This window comes from Carex rostrata, chromosome 16 (assembly GCF_964058835.1).
Source record: "Carex rostrata chromosome 16, lpCarRost1.2, whole genome shotgun sequence".
Lineage (NCBI taxonomy): Eukaryota > Viridiplantae > Streptophyta > Magnoliopsida > Poales > Cyperaceae > Carex > Carex rostrata.
In genome coordinates this window covers 1,101,715-1,118,723 of record NC_135933.1, presented here as the reverse complement: position 1 = coordinate 1,118,723, position 17,009 = coordinate 1,101,715, and the positions used below count along the sequence as shown (strand labels likewise).

The 17,009-nt window shown below is 35.8% G+C and overlaps 3 protein-coding genes across 5 annotated transcripts; 2 read left to right on the top strand and 1 right to left on the bottom strand.

Annotated features, from left to right (window-relative positions):
• Positions 1 to 1,464: 1,464 nt before the first annotated feature.
• On the top strand, positions 1,465 to 4,496 carry LOC144567404 (transcription factor PHYTOCHROME INTERACTING FACTOR-LIKE 15-like). 2 transcript variants are annotated; one of them, XM_078317535.1, is made up of 6 exons: positions 1,466 to 2,650; positions 2,915 to 3,016; positions 3,107 to 3,172; positions 3,268 to 3,333; positions 3,636 to 4,010; positions 4,108 to 4,496. In XM_078317535.1, the coding sequence occupies exons 1-6, from the start codon at positions 1,595 to 1,597 to the stop codon at positions 4,117 to 4,119; spliced, it is 1,677 nt and encodes a 558-aa protein (XP_078173661.1). In that variant the 5' UTR covers positions 1,466 to 1,594; the 3' UTR covers positions 4,120 to 4,496. The 2 variants fall into 2 exon arrangements, with proteins under 2 accessions (XP_078173662.1, XP_078173661.1); XM_078317536.1 differs by lacking the exon at positions 2,915 to 3,016 and having other exon boundaries at positions 1,465 to 2,650; positions 4,108 to 4,415.
• Positions 4,497 to 5,412: 916 nt separating this feature from the next.
• Positions 5,413 to 9,187, bottom strand: LOC144567574 (uncharacterized). Of its 2 annotated transcripts, none has more exons than XM_078317737.1 (6): positions 8,634 to 9,187; positions 7,412 to 7,612; positions 6,917 to 7,047; positions 6,414 to 6,582; positions 6,181 to 6,310; positions 5,413 to 5,979 (listed from the first exon to the last, which is right to left on the bottom strand). In XM_078317737.1, exons 1-6 carry the CDS (start codon positions 9,141 to 9,143, stop codon positions 5,762 to 5,764), a joined length of 1,359 nt encoding a protein of 452 aa, XP_078173863.1. In that variant the 5' UTR covers positions 9,144 to 9,187; the 3' UTR covers positions 5,413 to 5,761. The 2 variants fall into 2 exon arrangements, with proteins under 2 accessions (XP_078173863.1, XP_078173864.1); XM_078317738.1 differs by having other exon boundaries at positions 5,413 to 5,973.
• A 5,259-nt stretch (positions 9,188 to 14,446) lies between these two features.
• Positions 14,447 to 15,594, top strand: LOC144567742 (germin-like protein 5-1). Its single transcript, XM_078317906.1, has 2 exons — positions 14,447 to 14,702; positions 14,816 to 15,594. The coding sequence occupies exons 1-2, from the start codon at positions 14,567 to 14,569 to the stop codon at positions 15,358 to 15,360; spliced, it is 681 nt and encodes a 226-aa protein (XP_078174032.1). The 5' UTR covers positions 14,447 to 14,566; the 3' UTR covers positions 15,361 to 15,594.
• The last annotated feature ends 1,415 nt before the right edge of the window (positions 15,595 to 17,009 follow it).

Sequence of the window (17,009 nt, the reverse complement as noted above, 5' to 3'; positions counted from 1 at the left end):
TTTAAACCGTCCCGCTATACCGCTATAATCGCTATTCCATTGATTTAAATGATCATAAACATCTTTTTTTTTTTAAACTACAAATGAATGTAATTTTCTCCTATATATCCAAATTCTTTTCAAAAGAAAACTATGATTATTTATACAAAATTAATTTGAACAATTTCAAAGATGCATAACTCTTTGAACTTGTGCCCTAATTTTCCTACAAAAAAGTGTTGGACATCTCATTTCACCAGAAAATCAATTAATGTGTCTGCATTTTCAGTCTGATTCTTACTATTTCACTTGCAGCTGCATTAAAACTTTGTTTGTCATAAAGATAATTGCTTATTCTTTAAATATAAAACGTGAAATTACTCATATAAAACATTATTTTAAGAGAAATATATCTTTTTATGATTTTGTTATTTAATTGCAACAATAGAGTTGAAACAAAATTAGTTATTGCAAGACATCCAAAATATTTATAACATTGCCATAAATTTAATTTATGAAATAACATGAAATCTATTGGTTTAGCTTTTTGTATCTCAATTTTCTAGTTCCGCCTGGCTTGTGGTAGAACTTTATAGATCTCATTTTATAAAATAATTTAAGACAATGTCATCAAACAACCTGACTTTTAAATTCAATTGACATAATATCCCAACTTGCCATGATTTGAAACCCATCACAAATAATCCAACACCGGTGGGGCAATGTGAACACGGATGATCTAAAATTGATTCGAATCAATATCTGACCGAGAAAATTGAAACTCATTACAAGTGATCTAAATTAGGAATCGTGCCAATTGTCACAAGACGACACGTGGATTATCATTATGCATCTCAATTTTCTAGACCCGTCAATATTCATCTCATCATAATGTATGGTCCTGATCAGACTTATTTTGACAAAACCGTGAATGAACCGGTCGTTGTCAAATGTCCATGTTATTCCCATCCGGTTTAACTTGGAAAATTTCTTCCGACACTCCCTTTAACTTATTTCTATGGATTGGTATTATAAAATAAATAGTACTGTCCATGTCATGAGCCGTAAGCTATACGTCCTATACAGTTGTTTAGCTGCTGGTGGCTCTCAGTCGAATCTTATTATCAATCCAGGTAAGCTACTTGGCCACGTTGCTTTAATTATTAATTCTATAGTCTTATGGCCAGAGATCATGAGGAAGTGCAAAGGAGGTGATAACTGATAAGCGCCACCTCTTTGTAATTAAACAAACTATTCTGAGAGAAATCTATAGAGCTGCGTATATTAATTATCTATCTATCGATTTGTCTAGATACCATTGCAATTTGCAAGGGATTAATTAGTTTAGTACAGTACTGCTGAAGGGGTGCATATCCATTGCAGAATTGGAGTCCGATTAGAAGGAGATGCATGTATTAAATCTCTTTCTCGCCTCTTCTTCTTCCTTTTTTTTGTGCTAATTGATATATATCCCTAGCTACAAACTTCACTAGTCTCATTATTTTGCTCTTTCTTCCTCCATTCTTTTGTGCTAATATACCTAGCTACACACTTCCCTGTTCTCATTAATTATTTTGCTCTTTCTTTCCCCCACAAACAAAATCTGTATATTGAAATGGATGAGTTGGTTGAATTACTATGGCATAGAGGGACCGTAGCGGTGCGAGGTCAAAGTAGTCACCCCAGTAATAACCATAACCTTATCCATAACAACACCACCACCAATTACAATTACAAGAGAACTACCGGTGCCACTCCTTTTCTCTTCGCTCCTTTTGACGACACCATCGCCCTGTCACTGAGTCAAGAAACAAATGAGAAAAAGACAACGATGATGAACAAAGATACCGGAACACTGCCAAAATTTTTGCGTTTCGGCTCCCCAGAGCCGATGCTGGCACCTGACATATTCTCTTTGGCAGCAACTCCCCTAACCCATGACCGTGACCGTGATCATGTAGAAGAAAGGGATGCAGACGCAGATACGGGTACTGTCCCCTGGATCGATTACCCCATACTGGATGCATCCGCACACAACTCCGAGGATGAGTTGCCATCCAATCTAAATGACAACCTTCAATTGTCTGCTCCTCCTTCAAAATCTCTTGACATCCAGGCAGCAGTTCCAGTGCATAAATCTGGACGAGAAGACAACGTGCCGTGTTCTAACAAAAAGCCTCCACAGTTACAATTACAGAAAGGTGGTCAGGCTCTGGGTGTTATTAATTTCTCTAATTTTTTGAGACATGCTATTCTTGCCAAGGCAAGTTTGCAGAGCGCTGAGAGATTGAGGAGCAATGAAAAGGCATCTACGAGCTATATCAACAATTCTTTATTGGATTCTATGGTAAGCCAGTCGACCTCTGCATTGCAACCACCAGCTCAGCCATCTTCGCTGCCCCAACCGCAAAAGTTGCTTCCCGGTGGTTGTCAGAAGGTGGTCGACGCCAGCAACCGTTACTGTGATGGTGACAACAAAGTGCCCCCTCCAAGTTCGCAACAGGTGCAAAGGAAACAATTGCTTGAGAGAGACAATGAGAAGGGGAAAGAGAAAGAGAAAGGTGCACAACCGGTGCCTGTGCCGACCTCTGTTTGTCCAAGAAATGTTGACTTGAAACACAAGTCGAAGAGAAAATTACCGGAGGAAGATTTTTCCACTCATTCTGACGAGGTATGTAACAACATCATTTGTTGTAATCCACTATTATCCAAAAAAAAACACAACATCATTTGTTGTTGTTTATTTATTTTTCTTTTTGTTGCATGCTAACGACCATCAAATATATCACGCTTAGTTGATCGGTTATCTACAAAAGGTCATTAAAATTAAATAGTACAATAATTTAAACCAGTCGATAGAAAGTGCACATTCAAATATATTGATCCATATTGTATACATGCCTTATTTAAGTTGAATAAGATATCTATGAAACAGAATTGTGAAGATGAATCGGTTGGATTGACGAGGCCAAGTACATTGAAAGGTGCAGGCATAAAGAGGGGCCGAACTGCTGAAGTACACAATTTATCAGAAAGGGTTAGTCCATGCTCAAAAGGCATGTCATATTTTGTTTATAAATTTATATGAAGAAATGAACATGCTGACATGTCTGTAATTGGTGAACAGAGACGCAGGGACAGGATTAATGAGAAAATGAGAGCATTACAAGAGCTCATTCCCAATTGCAACAAGGTACTCTTAATATTTGTGTTATATTGTTATATTACTGACATATGTGATGAACAAGAAGCGGCATTTGTTTAACATAAAACAATCCATATTTGAAGGTGGATAAGGCATCTATGCTTGATGAGGCGGTTGAGCACCTTAAATTGCTTCAGCTTCAAGTCCAGGTACCTACAAATTCTGTATAAAGAAAGTTCATTTGAAGGTGGACGAGGCATAAAGCCCATTTCATTACAGAAATGTTAAACACAATCAAGATTAAAAAAAGGTAAAGTAAAATAACTGATCGATCAAGATATACTACCCTACTCCTTGTCTCAAAAACCAGGATGCAATCTTTTTTTGAAATTGCTTGGTAGTGGCTACCAAGTTTACAATAAATAAATTTGTTTAATTTACAACATCATTGTTCAACCTCTCAAAACTAAGAACGTATAGTAATTATCTAATGTTACAATTTGGACCATAGATGATGATGATGGGAGCTGGGATGTGCGTTCCACCTATGATGCTGCCACCAGGTCTACATCACATGCCATTAGCTCCGTACGCTCAGATGGGGATGGGGATGATGGGGATGGGGATGAATATGGGAATGGGCACGGGGTATGGGATGGGGGTTGGGGACATCATTCACCCCACTGTTAATCATACAATGCCAACACCGCCCCCGCCTCACCCGGCAACACCCTTCAATTTCATGCCTATGATTAATGCTCCCCCCTTCAAACTTGGTACTGGGATTCCTCTGGCCCCATCTTTCAAACCTCGGGATATTTGCCCTGATTCAGATGATAAAGCAAATGGCTGTCACATGCCATCACAATTTGAGTCCACTGCTCGGGTTAGTTTATTTTCCTTCCTCTATTCGTTTGATTAAGATTATTTACTGTCAAAGTCAGCACAAAAATCTAATTGCTTGTTTCATGTATTTTTTATAGGGGTCTGCTTAGGGTGAAGTCGTATTAACAAATCTGGTTTGACTCAATCTGGTGAAGTTGGAATAAACCTTACTGACACAACTAATGGTGAAACAACAAAATCAACTACAAGTTTGGTGCTGACCGCAGCTCTCAGACCGTACTTGTATTGTTTAAATTATTGTGATAGTACTGGTAGAGCCATTTAGTTAGCAACAATTTTCTCTCTTTTTTTTTTTGTGAAAACGGAAATGTTATTCATTAATCATTAATCGACCAAGGGAGCCTTTTTGATTTATAGAGAGGATTACCCTTTTGATTTAGGGCTATCTGACAAAAGCTACACTGTTTGTTTGTTTAATTATTGCATTACTTCTTAGAACAAATAAATTCATTGCGGGTTTATCCAATTGGAGCATGCATATGTGCAGCAGCTACAGGATAATGGGACATGCACAGATAAGTTTAACGAGGAGACTGTAAATCTACACAGGTTAAATATCCATGGATAGCATGACATGTGAGGTAAATTTTGAAAGTGTGAGGAATAAATATAGCTACATTAAGAAGTAACTTATGAAATGAAAAGACATGTCACCAGGAACTTAAAATCTGTATACTGTATTCATATATACTTTTAGATGTATTAGGACTTAGGAGAGGATCTATATGTATGTACGGAAATAGTAAATCTATCAATGCTTGTCTTTTCATGAATAATTATCAATAAAAAAAAGCCGTTAATCTATCAATAAAAAAAGCCATAAAAATATATTAACCTATAAAAAAAGGCTCTTTTTTGCCTTTTTGTCTTTTGTTTTCTTGAACACGGCCTGACTGCTGGACCACCAGTTTCCCAGTGGTAGAAAATTGCTTTTACTCCCTTCTGCTTGTACACAAAATAAATAAACGAATGAATGTAAAATGTTTCTTAAAGTTTTATCGTTCTTCGTCTAGTCTCTTTTAACTATATATCTTTGAGCTTAATTTTTGTTTGATTTCAAAAAAAAAAAAAAAAAATGGAAAAGAAAGAAAAGGTACAAGTAATTTACAAATTCAGTCATGAATGACTCAGTGCATCTATGGACAGCACTTTGTTTATCACCCTTTTTCAGTTTCATTTTTAACTGTTTGGTTGATGGCATGAGTGTGCGACTGTGCGGTGTGCCCTTTTAATTCAGATTGTTTAACTAATTAATTTTCAGAAAATAAATGTTTTATTTGTTGCAAAGACCCGATTTGGATATAATAACAAAAATGTTGTTTGAAAATGTTTAGAAAATGGCGGCATATTCCTCTTTGTTATGCTAGACAAGTTGTTTAGTAAGCAAGCCTATTAATAACTTAGGCTTCACCAATGAAATATGAATAATGTCTTCTTATAATGTATTTCCTGATCTATAGTTCAATACATGAGTCAAGAAGGAAAAAATATATATATATATATATATATATTTACCTGCAAGGAACTGATGTGCTTGATTCACGGGTTAAACTTGCTGCTACAATTGGGATTTCACTCCTAAGCATAAGACCATGAATCAAATTAACACCCCCCAATCCTACCTACAATATATGTACTACATAAACTACGCGAAGTAAGAATGATGTATCTATCTAGCTCTAAGATATAACAACAGAGTGTTAGTATTTATTTACATTAACAATTCAAAATTCAAGCAGCTTCTGGTTCTAAGTTGAGACTTGACAAGTTGTGGCACACAGAATCAGCCAGCTCCTGAGCCTGAGTCGGACCATGTGCCTGTGACCCCTGCTTTTCCCGTATTTTAGTTTCTTGTACTTCCTCCTCCCTCAGTAGTTCTTCTTCAAGCTTCCCCAGTTCTTCTTCAACTTCTCCATCTTCTATTTCATCCGACTCCACTGGAACTGACTCTGTAATAGTAATACAAAGGAAGTGAATCACAGATTTTAGTTCCATTTCAAAATATTCTGGTACTGTACGATTTAGTTATATCTTCTAGTTGTTCCTTCTTTAATTGCTCAAGAGAAACTAGATCAGCTTTCAATTGAGGCATAATCATCAACTAAGATAATTAGATAAAAGTTAGAAATCAAGAGAGAGAGAGATGTTACCTAAGGCTGCCTGAACATCATTGAAGACTGAAACAACACGATCCAACTCTTCCATATGGCGATGAACTTCTTCTATACAGATGCTCTGCTCCTTGATTGCCTTTGTACCAATCTTAATTGCTTCAGCCACCTAATCAAAAAACCCAAAGACATAGAAGGTAAAATTTCAGAACAATTTTCTAACCCAGTTCAGATTTTCATGGCACAGTAACATAGTTGTTAACCAACCATACCTTGTAGGAAGATTCAGCATCGGCAAGGAGGAGAAGAAGATGCTCAACCTTCTCTAGCATGCCATTGGATTTATTCTGGGTTTCTGCCAGTAGTTTAGACCGTCTTATGTGTCTCAAAGCAAATTCTTTGTTGCCTGATTTGAAGTACTCTAGAGCCTTTTTTCTTGAGCTGAAAGATAGAAGCTTCTTTTGTTTAGTAATTCTGAACGTCTATATGTACCTATGCTTTTAGCAGAACAAACCGTCAGCATGCTTATATGCAACAATGCAGTTTGACAGATGAGAACCAGTAATTTCTGAATAGAACCATCATTTGCAAAAACTATCAAGTTTGAAATTTTTCTGGCAGACAAATCTTTCAAGCACAGCATGCTGGCACTGAACCTGATTGTTTAATTTTGCAATCAGACTCAATTGTCCATGCAGGAGAGCATCAACTGTCATTGCTTGTGCAATATAACACAAATATTCATGTCAAAAGTAGGTACCAAAAATGAATGCACCTTTCCCAATTCTGATCAATGATATCTATATGCTTCTCCAACTTTTCTTGAGTCCAGACCAACTTCAGTAAATCATAATCAAGACTCGACACAACTCCAACAGGTGTTGTACTAAGTGATAGCTTTACTCCCTGAAAGAAAGTAATTGCATATCAGGTAGGTTGCATAAACACAGTTTTTTTTTTCCCTTCTGTTAGAAGCCTATCTAGTTGTAATATGCAAAATTGAAAAAATAAAACAAAATAAACAAATTGTTTTATGAAGTGCGCAGTGTTCTTAGTCATTATGAATGATACCATATTTTAAGAAAAAAATCAACTCAATAAATCAACAATTGGTACTTGAATTAATAGTCTTGTTGGTGATTGCAAAAGTTCTCTATGTTTATTTATTTATTTGGTATATGGATTGCAGAGTGAGAGTAACCAACAGTAGGTGGAGCAAAAGAGAAGTGGGAGAAATAAAAAGGGCAATTGAAAGTAATGACGAAAGCACCTGAACAAAATCAGTATCAGTGGCTTTGTCTTTGAAGGAGACAGAAAGGTAGCGAGCATTAGCATGTAGAGAGAGAAATGAGAGGGCTGCAGAGGCCTCATCATGGCTGCAAAAGAGGCTCTGGAATTTGGTGATTGTAAGCACACAGGCACTAGTCCAGTGCCCCTCCTTTAGTGTGCTGACCACATCACTGATCTTTTGCTATATACATAAAAAGGAAATAAAATTATAACAAATTAGCAAAGACAGGAAATAATTAAAATTGATATTACTATATTTTAACAGAATCAAAATCAGCTTGTTTCTCTTGGATTCTAAATATTTTTTTTTTGCTTGATATTGCACTGAGCTTTCTATTTCCACAAATAGTTAATGCTTAATTTTTGTACTGGTACTTGGCTAACAACCTCAACCGCAGTGCTACTTCTATTTCAGTCCTATTTTTAATCAAAATTTGATTGTTTTGAGTTCCTTTATTAACTTGTACTTGAATTTACTTGCAAAATGCAGGGAATGTCAATCCCTTTTAGCTAGTTTCAGCTAATTTTGCATTTTTTTGTGTTGTAGGGACTACAAATATGGTGGTGCTGGTTTCCTTTATTTAATGCTTGTACTGGCTGTATCCTTAATTTAGTTTGATCATCTAATTCTGCACTTATCACACAAGAAAACTTGCAAAATGTCCAATTTTAACTTTGCAAATAGCAGTTTTTTTTGGAACTATCTACTATACATCATCTGTTTAATCTTTATGTTCTAATCAATATTTTTCAGTTGGTTAATCTAGAATTTATCCATAATGTGTTTGCAGTCATTTAATTGATGTATTAGTGGCATTTAAGCTTAAGAATAAGTAAAATGACACTGAAAATTGATTAGTGACTGATGGTAATAATTTAATTGGCATTTTGGTTGTTGAAAATCCTGGTTTGTTGGACAAATATAACAAGGATAAAAGTGTCATTTTCACTTAAGACATTTCCTTTCTTTCTATTATATATACTTTCCAATAAAACAAATTGGGAGGAATTCAATTCTTCTTCATTTTGTTCCATCAACAAAGTCTAATTGGAAATCATCTCTATTGAATTGAATCAATTCAATTCCATAAGAATATGTGTTAAATCACAGCTTTAATTTTGGTAGCAGAAGCAAGTGTTGGCTCCATGCTGGTACTGAAATTATACTAAGATCATTAAAGGAAAGCTAGGGTGAGCAACACCTCGAGAACGGGCTTGATAACAAGGATGTGATCTCGGGCATGGTCATCAAGTAAGGAAGGGGATGGAAAGACGCCCATTGCTCTGGCAAAGCGGGAAAGGATGCCAGAGAGGCGCGCAACAGTTCTGGTACCAGAGCCAGTGCTGAGGTCAACTAGGGGGAGATCCTCTCCCAGCAACAGGATGTCACCGGCGGCGTGCATTTCGTGCAAGACCTGAGGGATAGAGAGGGGCGAGAGGTAGAGACCAGTAGCGGGGCTCCGGCGGCGGAACCAGTGATTCTTGACTCGGGAAGCAGGGATGACGGAGATACGAAGGTGGGATGCCACGAGGAGGATGAGGCGGCGCCAGAAGAGGAAAAGGGGCTCCCAGTCAGAGCGCTGGCCGCTCAGTGCCTTCATGCGGCCATAATCCCACGCCGCATCGTCGTCCCAATCCACCCAGCCTTCGGAGCGCACCACGTCCTCCCAACCCCCGTCGAGGTAGTCCCAATCGCGACCTCTGTTCTCCATTAGCCGAGCATTTACTTAGCATTGCTAATGCCGCTTGTACATTCTTCCATTGCGTCTTCATAAATTATCGTAGGCTCTCTTCTCTTCTGGGCCCAATGTGCTTCGTCTTTTCTTGTGTAAATTGTGTAATCCTCTTTACAGCCCATTGTGCATTATCAAGGCTCGTTCTTCAAAGGCCCAAACATCTCGCTAACTACTACGGAATTAATTATGTATCTGGCCGGTTCCCGTTTGTAATCAATCTTTAAAGTTTAATTCAGTTTAACTACTTAATTAATTATGATTGTCCCTTGCGCTACCCCAAGGGAAAGTCAATATTGGAGCGCCATGACTCCTCCCCACCAAATTCATGCACTACAATCAATCAATTAAACTAATCAGTCTTTATTGTTTTATTACTTGTTTATATGTACCTATACGTCAACGCTTATCATATGTACCGCGCGTGGTGGTTTGGTCATTGTAGTAGTAATGCGAATATTATTATGCCGAGTAGAACTAGGGTGTTCTTAAGCTCACCAAAGTGTTTGGTGAGCTTAACTCCAAAATCCAACAAAGTTGTTTCAAATGATGAATCCGAACCGTTAAAATCCGCCTACCTTACGAGTGATGAGTCTACATGTGAAAATTTTAAACATTCGAATTAATTTAGTATAAAGTCAAGCGGTCAAAAAACGTTTAAAAAATAAATTCACTAAAATTAATTTATTAACCTTTTAATTTTGACCGATTAACTTTATACTAAACTAATTTGAATGTTTAAAAATTTCACATGTAGACGCATCACACGTAAAATAGGCGGGTTTCAACAGTTTGGATTTATCATTTAAAACTGATTTGATGGATTTTGGAATTAAGCTCACGAAACACTTTGGTGAGCTTAAGAACACCCTAGTTCTACTCTATTATGCCTTCCCCAACTAACTACGGAATGTAGAATTTCGATGAACTAGTCAGACCACAATATAATATAATATGAACGAAAGAATATCCTATTCAAATGCGTTATCCTTCCAGCGCGCAGATAATGCTGTCGCGCGCAAAACGGAGAATGAAAGAGAGAGCGTAACCTACAGCTCGGAAATATATTGTTTTACTCTCTTTCAAATATTTTCTTGACCGCGTTTATTTCATTGAAAAAAATATATATTTCTCTTCCTCTTTATAATTATTTGTCCTCATATTCTATATATAAGTGTTTTATTACGCATTCCTTTGTTGAATTGTCATGTGCAATAATTTTATGATTAGGGGTTAGTTTTTCATAATACTATCTTAACTAAAGATAATCTAGTCATTAAAGGTTGGGTTGTGGATTCTAAATGTCAATTTTGTTTATATCATGAATCTATTAATCATCTCTTTATAAATTGTACATTAGCACAGCAAATCTGATTTTAACTAGACAAAAGCCAATTTATAATGCAATCATGAATAACTTAGGATAATATACTTGAATTTGCATACTTTCTTAATGTCATAGATAGGATAGGTTTTTTAATTATCCTTAGTGCTGTTAGTTGGAGTCTGTGAAAACACAGAAATGATGTTTGCTTTACTGCCTATGCTATCAAAAGTATTAGAAATTTGATTTTACTAATTAAATCACTTTGTTATTGGGTAGGAAACATGAATAAGAAAAATCAAAGATGCAGTTGAAGATTGGCTTCCAGTCCTAGAAGATGCAATCCCCTTGAATCAGTATATGCCAATGGAGATGGTGGCTTTTCAACCAGGTGTAGAGGCCCCTGGACAGAAAGGAGCTGCTAATGTGATACCATAGTGAAAGATGAAGATGTCTACACAATTTTGCTAAATAGTTATACTTAGCCTTAACCCAATATTTTGTGGCTTAATTTTAGCAAATTTAACATACTTTTGGGGCCTTGCTAATAGCAAGCTTTGGCAAATGTATTGCCTTTTAATTAGCTTTTTGGTATGTAATGAGTAAGGATGAACTCCAACTTACTAGATAATCCTTGTGTTTAACATATTTCAGCAATAAAACGGGCAACTTTTTGTCTTTTAAAAAAAAATAATAATTTTATGATTAATTTAAGAAAATTTGTGTACTGGATTCCTCTTAAATTTTTTAATAAATGTGATTATGGTTTCGTAATTAAAATTTATGACAAAATAAATATAACTTTCCTATCCACCTTTGTAGTTCATAAGCATAATTTTTTTTTCATCATAATAAAAATCTTATGCGCATTTTTTTTTTTTCTAAAAATGAACTGTGCACACTTTTCCTACGGCCATTTTTATTAATACCCTTAAATTTTTTTTTTAAAAACTGCCCCGACCGCCAGGCCCACGGGCGGCCCAGATCTTCTAGCAGACTGCCCGGGCTAGGGGCGGTCCGCTAGGGACTAGACCGCCTGGGGGCCGGACAGTCCTCTATTTTTTTTTTTAGAGATCTTAATATTTTGATTTAAATAATTTTGTGAAGAAAATTTTTTCTTGTATGCCAAAAAATAAGACATTTGATATATTTTAGTTATGAATTTCCAAAGTTTAGCTTTCGAAAAAACTTTAAACAATCATAAATTTTGTTAGGAAAGTCGAATTTGCACGTATGACCACTTTTCGGAAAGGGGGGGGGGACGAGATGGGTCTGAATATCGCCCGGGAGAAACCCCCAGGCATCCAAAGCATCAAAATTTAAAAAAAAATGTCGTTTAGTGCCTCAAAAATTCAGTTTAAGTTTTTGTTTGATGGTAGGCATACAACGATCGGTATTTTGTTTAGTCAAAAGCCTAAGAGATTATTCAAGAATTATCTATATAATTATTTTAAAATATATTTACTATTTATTATGTTCGTTTACCTATCTACGAGCAAATGGTATATGTTGACAATAATCAAATAATTCAATTATTCCCTCTCTCGCTCTCCAATTATTCTCTAAAAAAAATAAAGAAGTTGACATCATGGATGCAATCTAACCATATTTTCTTGTGTATATTTGAATAAAATAAATTATTAAGAATCAAGGCGAAGTCCTTAATTAGTGTTATCTTTAGACTTGATATATAAAATTGACAAATCAAATCAAAGTTATAAATAGTTACGACATCTCACTCATAAATATATCAAATGTCTTAGTTTTTGGCATACAAGAAAATTTTTTATTCACAAAATTATTTAAATCAAAATATTAAGATCTTTTTTAAAAAAAATAGAGGACCGCCCAGCCCCTAGGCGGTCTGGTCCCTAGCGGATCGCCCCTGGCCTGGGCGGTCTGCTAGAGGATCTGGGCCGCCCGTGGACCTAGCGGTCGGGGTAGTTTTTTTAAAAAAAAGAGTGCGGGGGTAGTTTTTAAAAAAAAAAAATCTTTTTTTAAAGATATTAATAAAAATGGCCGCTTTTTCTATCAATTGCTTATATATGATTCTGTGCTTTTATTTATGGGAAAATTTATAGTGTACCCATCTAAACTTTCATAATAGCCAATTTCTCCATGAATACAACATAATATCCAATATACCCATATAAACTCAACTCTCTTTCTTATATCCCCATTCATTTATTTTATATTCTATTTAATTATTTTAAAATTTATATTGACCAATATACCTGATACGAGCTATCTAAGGTAGCAGGCCGTATGCTAAAAATTGGGCTGAACTGGACTCGTCCTACTAGAGGTCGCAGGCCGAGAGATGATCAATTCGGAGAGATCAATGATCTCGGATCCCGAACCCCGGAGGTCAGTAGATTACCTCGGAGATATCGTACTCTGTCCTATTTGATGTCTCGGAGTTTAAGTATATGAGAGCAAGTGTGTAAGAGAGTAAGGGTGTAAGAGAGTAAGGGTGTAAGAGAGTAAGGGTTCGGGATCCGAGATCATCCCTTGATCTCTCCGAATTGATCATCTCTCGGTCTGCGACCTCTAGCAGGACGAGTCCAGTTCAGCCCAATTTTAGCATACGGCCTGCTACCTCAGATAGCCCGTATCAATACCCTTTCCTTCTCTTTCCCTTCTCTTTCACGGACAAATTAAGATGCATTTTACTTGAGGTTTTTTGTCACAATTCGGTTATCTTTCTTCTATCTATCATTTTCTTACATTGACTTTTGAACTCTGTCACACTCTTTTCTCTCTAATTTTATCTCCCCACTACTAACTTGTTTCACTTTTATCCTTTCCAAGCATGAAGATATTTTTTTTCCCTTTTGTACTGATAACTTTATTTTTTTCTTCAAAAATTGGAATGAATAATATATGTGTTGCTTTCGATTATTATACGGAGATATTGATTATTATACGGAGATATTGGTGGGATGCTGGTTGAATTAGAATTTTCCCAATAAATGTATGATGTCATTTCATTCTGTTTTAGTTGAAGCATGCAAGTTATTTTGCAACCAGCTTATTGTGTGTTCACTAAGAATAGTTTGCACCTTCTTGCGACAATTCTATACAAAGTGAGAATTTTAGTCTTTCGGCAGAGAGAGCATGCCCATACATTGCATCAGGTAGCAGGGTTAGCTGTACCAAGCCATGTATCTGCTTGTACGAAAAATACATTAATTCCTTCTAAAACTTAATCTGTCTTGTAAATGCTCAAAGACATGAAGACGTTTAGATACCTGGAAGGCACAAATTTTAGTTGGGTTGTGAGAATTCACATCCTCCCCAATTCTATACATTAATACATGTCTTGTAAAATTTAATCTGTGAAAGAGAAGAGGAAGATAAGGAAAGGGTATATTGGTCAATATAAATTTTAAAATAATTAAATAGAAGATAAATTAAATGAATGGGGATATAAGAAAGAAAGTTGAGTTTATATGGATATATTGGATATTATGTTGTATTCATGGGGAAATTGGTTATTTTGAAAGTTTAGATGGGTACACTGAAAATTTTCTCTTTATTTATTTCAATTATAACATTAATTTCTTAACTAAAATGAAGGTCCCTTAGGTCCGTTGACTTTGCATATTACTTCCATTATAACATTATTTTTTTAATAGTAAGAACTAATCAAGAAGTACATCGATCTTGCTTAAAATTTTATATGGTGCAAATAATAATACCAAATTTAATCTAAGATATATATATGAACGACTATAGCACCCTTGTGAAATCGACCCATGACTTTATCATAATAATGGAGGTACCTCATTTGTTGGATCGATGTACATTAGTCACCAATAAAAAAAAAAAGGTATACCTTACCTTACCACTTGCAATATTTAACCACCCAACTTGCAATATTTAACCAAACAACCGATCAATTAATCTTTATTATAATATTACTTGGTTAGTTGGTTATATGGATATGTCAACGCTCTTCCACATATGCCGTGACCCTCATCCCTTAGGCCTCAGTTATATAAAGCATAGCTCCATCCATTACTTGAATCATAACTTACTTCCAATTACAAAGATATCGATCAAATTAATTAAAGCCATGGCCAAGATGATGTCTTGTTTCCACCAGCTGCAGGTTGCCACCATTGCAGTGTTGGTTTTTGTTGTTTTTCCTTCGATTGTTCAAGCCGACCCCGACATGCTTCAAGACATCTGTGTAGCTGACCTTGCTGCTGGTAAGCGCCATTGATCAAATGCATATATCTGTATAAATGTTAATGAACTTATTCAACTAATCAATCAAGTATTTATAGTATCTAAATATTTACACATGAATATCTAATTGCAGCCACTAGGGTGAATGGTTTCGTATGCAAGAACAACAACAACGTGACAGCCGACGACTTCTTCTCCAAGGAATTGGCAAATGCCGGGAACACGAACAACCTGATGGGGTCACTTGTGACGGCGGCAAACGTGATGAAAATCCCAGGGCTTAACACATTGGGCGTGTCGATAGCCCGCATTGACTACGCAGTGGGGGGCATCAACCCACCACACACGCATCCCCGCGCCACGGAGATTGTGTTCGTGATGGAGGGTACCCTGGATGTTGGCTTCATCACCACAGCCAACGTGCTTATCTCGAAGACCATCAACAAGGGGGAAGTCTTTGTGTTCCCACGAGGTCTCGTCCATTTCCAGAAGAATGCCGGATACATGCCGGCTTCCGTGATTGCAGCCTTCAACAGCCAGCTGCAGGGCACAGTGTCCATCGCCAACACACTCTTCGCCTCCACTCCTCCAGTTGCTGACGACATCCTTGCCAAGGCCTTTCAAATCGATAACAAAGAGGTCATGGAGATCAAGACCAAGCTCGCTCCTAAGACATAAGACTAGTTTAACCACATGTTCTTTCATATTCATCCAAAGTTTCAGCTAGCATTTGCTTGTTGATTGCTTTCATTTGCTGGCTTGTGGGTTAAATTAAAAGGGATGTTAATAATGATAATAATATCACAATATAATTAACATCTGTATCTTGTTTTCCTGTTAAACCAAATAAATATTGTTTTATAAGTTTGCCCATCATGAGTGTTGTAATGAGAATACATATGTGTTTTTTATATATACCGAGCTTTTGTTATTGAATATTTTCATTGTTGGAGACTAAATTTTACATTTTTTGAAATTTTTTTACTACTTATTAAGATAGTTTGAAAATCGCTGATTTTATTAAAATTATGCATCATTGGAAAACAACGATTTTCAAACCATCTTAATAAATAGTAAAAAAATTCCAAAAAATACAAAATTTGGTTTCCAAGCACATTTTAATATAGATTGAATATATAACGGTTTGAATCGACTATTTGGACTTTGCAAATCAGAAAACTGAATCGTTTGCTCCAGAAACTATGAACAAACGTTTTGAGTTTAGTCAACATATATATATATATATATATATATAAATTTGCTGCCAGCAACATTTCTGCCGGCGGTGCTGCCGCCGTTTTTTTATTTTTCTGATGTTCAAACAATAAATCCAAACCGTTAGATGTTTAATCTATACTATAATCTACTTGGAGACCAAATTTTACATTTTTTGGAATTTTTTTACTATTTATTAAGCTGGTTTGAAAACTGCTGATTTCAGTAAATTTCTGCAGCATTGAAATCAGCGGTTTTCAAACCAGCTTAATAAATAGTAAAAAAATTCCAAAAAATGTAAAATTTGGTCTCCAAGTATATTATAGTATAGATTAAATATCTAACGGTTTGGATTTGTTGTTTGGACATCAGAAAATAAAAAAACAGCGGCAGCACCACTGACATAAATGCTACCGGCAGCAATTTAGCCGTGCCCGATATATATATAGAGGGCTATGGATAACATAGAGGGCTACGGTGCTACGGCTCAATATTCGAGTTTTCAAAATCCTAACGGTCGATCCGAACCGTTCATCTTGTTCTCCATATTAATATGTGTTTGAAGACCAAATTTTACCATTTTTTTAGATAGGTAGAAAATCAAATATTTGAATAGTGCACAATTTTTTAGATCAAGTGGTAGAAAATCACTTGATCTAAAAAATTGTGCACCATTCAAATATTTGATTTTCTACCTATCTAAAAAAATAGTAAATTTTTTTCAAAAATTGTAAAATTTATCCATAGCACCCAAGCCTTACTCTCTCTCTCTCTCTCTCTATATATATATATATATATATAGAGGTAGGCTAATATACAATCGATTGTTCCTAGCCTCCCGTGCAACCAAGTCGTTTTCTGATTTTTAAAGTCCAAATGATTGATCCAAACCGTTAGATGTGATCTTCATATTAAAATGTGCTAGGAGACCAAATTTTATATTTTTTGAAAATTTTTTACTATTTATTAAGCTACTTTGAAAATCACTGATCCAACGGTGGCTTAACCAAACAGTAAAATCAGAAGCTACCGTTGGATCAACAATTTTCAAAATGGCTTAATAAATAGTAAAAAAATTCCAAAAAATGTAAAATTTGGTCTCATAGCACATT

Bases quoted from the DNA above. Each gene is read 5' to 3' on its own strand.
- LOC144567404 (XM_078317535.1), top strand. From the start codon at position 1,595: ATGGATGAGTTGGTTGAATTACTATGGCATAGAGGGACCGTAGCGGTG. The intron at 2,651-2,914 runs GTATGTAACAAC...TCTATGAAACAG, and splicing joins TTTCCACTCATTCTGACGAG to AATTGTGAAGATGAATCGGT. The intron at 3,173-3,267 runs GTACTCTTAATA...CCATATTTGAAG, and splicing joins TCATTCCCAATTGCAACAAG to GTGGATAAGGCATCTATGCT.
- LOC144567574 (XM_078317737.1), bottom strand. From the start codon at position 9,143: ATGGAGAACAGAGGTCGCGATTGGGACTACCTCGACGGGGGTTGGGAG. The intron at 7,613-8,633 runs GTGTTGCTCACC...TTATGTATATAG, and splicing joins TTATCAAGCCCGTTCTCGAG to CAAAAGATCAGTGATGTGGT. The intron at 7,048-7,411 runs GTGCTTTCGTCA...ACTTTCTTTCAG, and splicing joins CTGATACTGATTTTGTTCAG to GGAGTAAAGCTATCACTTAG.
- LOC144567742 (XM_078317906.1), top strand. From the start codon at position 14,567: ATGGCCAAGATGATGTCTTGTTTCCACCAGCTGCAGGTTGCCACCATT. The intron at 14,703-14,815 runs GTAAGCGCCATT...ATCTAATTGCAG, and splicing joins TGTAGCTGACCTTGCTGCTG to CCACTAGGGTGAATGGTTTC.